A 5,888-nucleotide genomic window follows, 5' to 3' on the forward strand; every position below is an offset into this window, starting at 1 on the left:
TATATATATATGTATAAAATACTAGTCCTGAGGGGTTACTGGACTATTAGGGCACAGCTGTTCAAAACTTAGGGGAAAAAGCAATGTCCTGTTCACTTTACTGTGCACACATGCCAATATTGATATATAACGAGTAAGATCTGTACTGTGGGGCTCATTAATATTATTATTATTATTATCATTATCATTATCATTATCATTATTGCTGCTAAGTTTCAGGGAAGCTTAAAGCCACAGAGCTCTTTGGTTTTGCTGGGCCACAGGAGACACATCTTTAGGAAGGAAAGCTGCAGCAGTTGCTGCTGGGGGAGCATCCCTTCACCAATACAAGGTCATTTTCGGATGTCAGGATGCAAATCTTCACTGCTAGGATCAAAGCTGTTAACGTGAGCATTAATTCTGGGTTCATCTCAAAGTATGGCAAATAAATCACTTGAATTCCTGCAGCAAGGCAACTCAAAAACCAGCTCCTGAAGAGACCAAACCACAAAAATTCACATTCTCTTTCCCAGCAGGGACCGTTTCTGGCAGAGATGAGGGAGTGCAGGAAAAGCAGGAGCTCGCTCATCCAACTCCCCACCTTTACTGACCCTGAAAAAGTCATCTGCAATCCAGCCTCTAAAATAAAACCCAATTTACAGCTCTCACCTGGTGCCCGTTACCCGTTTGTAGTTTTCCTTCGAATACACGGCCAAAATGCTGACCCCCGAGCCGATGTTCACCAGAAGGAGAGGGTAGGGATTCTCCAGGTTGAACGGGAGCTTCTGACATCTCTCCGCATCCGTGGGGTTTTCGAAATAGTAGCACTCTGAGTGGCCATTGAACCCCACCGAGTCAATGTACAAAACTCCTTTAATAAGGCAATCGAGCTCGTCTAGCTTACGAAGCTGAAGGTCACCCATCTGGCAGAAAAAAAAAAGCATAAAGAAAGAAGAATATTCAAGAAGTGGCGAAGGAGCTGAAGTGTTTATGCTCGGGGCTAGAAAAATGCATTCGCTGCCAGTAAATTCAGTTTTCTCCATTAATCCCCGTGGTGGCTGAGAGAAGGGAGGGCTCCAGCCTTCCCCAGCGCATGGACTCCTAAATACCCAAGTAATAAACTCCTAAATAGCCCAGCCCTGAAGTGTACAGGCATGGAAATAGGGGAAAATGAGCAACTGGATGCCAGCAGCTTCCACGGGCCTGGTTTGGGCCCTGAACTCAGCAGCATCAGCACGAAAATGAACGGAAAATGAGAAAGGACTTCACTGTTGGACCAAAAAAAGCCAAACCCCAACCAAAAACCCACCCAGAAAGCAAGAGGAAGGGATTAAATTGTTTTCCCCTCGTGTCACTGCCTCAACTGCACTAAAAGCTGCTTTATTTGGTGCATTTTTTCGTCAAGCCCTGGTTAAAGAAAGTATTTATCACCCACGTTTTGCACCCGGGAACAAGAATCAAAGCCGTCACCGTTAATTCACCACCAAATCTGACCAAACCTCAATCCGCTCGCGTGCAGGTTAGGAACGAAACCACAGGAGCAAAGGAACAACAAAACCAATATTAAAGGTGGGAAAGACAGCAATGAGGCAAATAAAAAGCATAATCAGAGATGAATAAAGCAGAAAGCCTTGAAAGAGCACACGCAATGAAGCCAGGGAATAATCTGAGTTACAGGAACATTACATGCGCTTTCAGTTTTGCACCAGGGAACAAGAATCGAAGCCGTCACCGTTTTAATTCACCACCAAATCTGAGCGAACCTCAATCCGCTCGCGTGCAGGTTAGGAACGAAACCACAGGAGCAAAGGAACAACAAAACCAATATTAAAGGTGGGAAAGACAGCAATGAGGCAAATAAAAAGCATAATCAGAGATGAATAAAGCAGAAAGCCTTGAAAGAGCACACGCAATGAAGCCAGGGAATAATCTGAGTTACAGGAACGTTACATGCGCTTTCAGGAAGGAAAATCTCCTAATTTGGAGACGCGAGCTCGACCCCACGTGCAGTTTCCTAAATAAAGTCGAATCTGAGTTAGGTACACGCTTCCCAAGCTAAGATTTAGCCAAGTTTTCGAGCCTGCAGAGCAAGTTTTTGAGTTTTAAGCTTTAAATAAGACGTCACTACCAGACCCTAACGGTATAGAAGCCAAAAATGCCTACTGTGCGAAAGTCCTGCTCAAATTTGTACGCTCCACCTCCCGTGGCACATAAGGTAGTATGGAGGCTCGAGAAGTGCTTTTCGCTTCCCATTTGAATAAAAGCAGGCATGTCATGGGTAGGAAAGCGTATAAAGTGCAGATTGCCTTTACGTCCACACAGGGTAAGGTCCTTTAGCTCCAGGTGCACATCCCGAATGCCCGTGGAGCCGTAGGCCACGTTTGACGTCAGGTATTTGCGGATGCTCTTGAGGTTTTCCACTTCTTCCTCCTCCTCTTCGGCCGTGATGTCCTTCGGTTCGAAGTACACCAGTTTGACCAAGGTGCCTCCAATGTCCAAGCCAAACCAAGGGAAGACTAAAAGGAGGAGAAAAAGACAAAGAAACAAGGTAAGACACTGTCAAACCACCAGCAAAATAAAGTTCTGAGCCAGAGCCAAGGATAATTCAGTGCTTTTCCATCAAAGATAACAACATTAACTAACTACAACACATAACCGGGGGAGACCAGGACCCCAGGGGGTAAACCAGGACCCCAAGGGGTAGACCAAGATCTCAAGGGGGTAGAGCAGGACCCCAGAGGGGTAGACCAGGACCCCAAGGGGCAGACCAGGAACCCAAGGGGGTTGACCAGGACCCCAAGGGGGTAAAGCAAGACCCCAGGGGGGCAGACCAGGAACCCAAGGGGGTAGACCAGGAATCCAGGGGGTAGAGCAGGACCCCAGGGGGGTAGACCAAGACTCCAAGGGAGTCGACCAGGAATCCAGGGGGTAGAGCAGGACCCCAGGGGGGTAGAGCAGGACTCCAAGGGGGTAGACCAGGAATCCAAGGGGGTAGAGCAAGACCCCCAGGGGGGTAGACCAGGAACCCAAGGGGGTAGACCAAGACTCCAAGGGAGTCAACCAGGACCCCAAGGGGTAGACCAGGAATCCAGGGGGTAGAGCAGGACCCCAGGGGGGTAGAGCAGGACTCCAAGGGGGTAGACCAGGACCCCAGGGGTGTAGACCAGGAACCCAAGGGGGTCAACTTGGACTCCAAGGGGTAGACCAGGACTCCAAGATGCCTCAGGGGGACAAACCAAAATTAATTGGATGATTTTATCAGGCAAATTCCCCTAGGGTACAAAATAAGCATCAGTGTCGGGCCCAGCAACGTTTAGAGCTGTATCAGATAACGAGCGGCTTGGAAAAGATCAAGAGAAAACCTCGATGGGATGGAATCTGCGGTAAGAGCTGAGACCTGCAACAGATTAATTTTATTCATTAACTCTTAATGAGCTAACAGATAGGCTGGCACTAACGAGATACACAGGATACAAAAGGGAAAACGTAGCCAGTTACGGCTTACGGCAGCGGGCTCGAGGCAAGCAGACATTTGAAGATGTTGTTTTTCACCAAAAGCCGTTTTAAAAGAAGATGCAAACTCTATTTTGGGAGGCACATCCAAATCCCAATCACTCTCCATTTCTAACGCATTCACTTCAAACAGGAACATAAAGATAAATGCTGATGAACGAGAGAAATCTGAATCACGGCTCAAAGGAGGAAGACAGCAGGAGCAGCTCAAGGACACCAAGTCCCCATAGAAATGACAGAACAGGGCCCCCTTGTTGTCTTTCTTTCAGCCAAAATTCTCTATTGATCTGTTAAATACCACAGGAAAATGCTTTAAACACAGGTAATACCTTGCTATTGAAAGAAAAAGCAATTTAAAAAATACCTATAAAAATACCATCAATGTTCCACAGGTAAAGAGGCCACTGGCAGCCAAACCAGAGCCTTCTGCTGCGGCACCAGTCCCTCCAGTGACTGGAACTGGTAAACACCACTCTACTGAAATACCCAGTTCATGTAAATCCCGTTTCCCACCTTCACTGTGCTGTTCAATACTGCTTAAACTCTGTTGGAAAACTGTAATTGTTTAAAGCATCCCCATCCTCGTATTTAGACCCCAGTCCTCTCCCCAACCTCACTTTGCCAGCAGCGGGTAGAAACGGGGAGAGAGCAGAGGGTTGGGGTCTCGGAGATGCCCTCATTGGGGTGGAGTAGAAAAGCAGTCAAAAAATCATTTATTCAGGGGTTGCTGTAGCTGCCACTGAAGTAAAGCATCAAGTGTGGGGTTAAACCACACCAGTTAAACACTGCAGGACACCAGAAGAGACTGGGGAAACCGGAGTGACTCCTGCAGAGGTTGCTGTAAACCACAGCCAGGCTGGGCCCAGGGCTACCGGTCCCACTCAGCACTGGCCCAGTTCAACCCCTGCTGGTCCCAAAATGAGCATCCAACCCCCTGAGCTGGGACATGGCCCCAAAACGGAGCTGGCTCCACGTATCCCATGTGGGAAGGCTCTGCCGGTGCTGATCTTCATCTGCTGATGGCTCAGCTACACCTTCAGGAACTCATCAGGGATAAATCCTAAAAAACAGCCTATGAAGATAATTAACTTCAACCCAACCGTTCTTAATTATGGATCTCTCACCTTAGACATTGAGCCACAGGTGAAGGATCCAAGGAAGAAGCAAAGCTAGCTCAAAATTAAGTACTTTTTTACCGTATTGGAAAGTAAGACCTGCACAGAGCACTCAAATAACCCAGGGTGCGGACAAAACTTCCTCTGTCGACTTTTTGTGGTGAAGGGGTGCGGCGCACAAACAAGAGGAGGAAATTACTTCAGTGCCACGGAGAAATGTTCACTTTTTGGGGTTTTTTTTTTCTCTTCCAGAAATCAGCCAACACGAAGATGCCGAGCAGCAACAGCTCTTCCATAGCCGAGAACCAGAAAACATCCAGGCCTTCAAAGGGAGGAAGCGCTCTTGGACGAACGCCACCACCATCTGCTACTGACATTTCTCTTACACTGCTTGTCCCCAGCATCTACAGTGTGGTACAAGCCACTCAAAGACCTCTTCTCCCTTTTAAACCTCTACGGCATTTTTTTTGCCCCAAAACTGATGGCAAATCCAGAGCAGAGCAAGAACTGGTGGCATCCAGGGGCCCCTGGGCTCCCTGGTTTTCCTCACCCCATCCCCAAACCTTGCACAGGACAAAACCCACAAATCCAATGGGATTCAGTGAACCTCTACAGCATTTTTTTTGCCCCAAAATTGATGGCAAATCCAGAGCGGAGCAAGAACTGGTGGCATCCAGTGGGCTGGATGGGCTCCCTGGTTTTCCTCACCCCATCCCCAAACCTTGCACAGGACAAAACCCACAAATCCAATGGGATTCAGTGTGAAAATGCAGTGGGATTCAGGGCAGCAGTGACTTAGGAACTGCTCAGATCAAGCCCACAATGAGGAGCCTTATTTTTATTTCCTTCCCTCATGCAGTGTAATGCAACTGCAGTTATAAACCACCCTTAAGGCCAATTTTGCTCCACGGAAAAAAATTCATCATATTTTGGCCTGATAAAGTACGGTTTTCCCTGAGTGCTGATGCTTTTAAAAAGCAGTTCTATACATATGTTTTCATACACTTAATTTATATAAAAATTATGTATTTTATATAGATATGTTATACTCTATTATAGATATATTCTATAGATGTAACATAATATATATTATATGACACATGATATGATACGATACATGATACGACATATGATACGATACGATATGATACAATGATATCGTATCGTACCATATCGTATCGTATATCGTGTTGTGTATCGTATATCGTATCATATATCGTGTATCGTATCGTATATCCCATATCGCATCGTATATTGCATCATGCATCGTATATCGTGTAT

The 5,888-nt window shown here is 46.6% G+C and overlaps 1 protein-coding gene across 1 annotated transcript; it reads right to left on the bottom strand.

Annotated features, from left to right (window-relative positions):
- Window positions 1–648: 648 nt before the first annotated feature.
- LOC104535135 (pantothenate kinase 2, mitochondrial-like) lies at window positions 649–3,601 on the bottom strand (the record flags this gene model as incomplete). Its single annotated transcript, XM_010180984.1, has 3 exons — window positions 3,478–3,601; window positions 2,143–2,495; window positions 649–902 (listed from the first exon to the last, which is right to left on the bottom strand). Coding segments are annotated over exons 1-3 (731 nt in total), but the record flags the coding sequence as incomplete, so codon positions are not given.
- Between the last annotated feature and the right edge of the window lie 2,287 nt (window positions 3,602–5,888).

Source organism: Mesitornis unicolor, unplaced genomic scaffold (genome assembly GCF_000695765.1).
Source record: "Mesitornis unicolor isolate BGI_N332 unplaced genomic scaffold, ASM69576v1 scaffold21193, whole genome shotgun sequence".
In the NCBI taxonomy this organism is placed as follows: Eukaryota; Metazoa; Chordata; class Aves; order Mesitornithiformes; family Mesitornithidae; genus Mesitornis; species Mesitornis unicolor.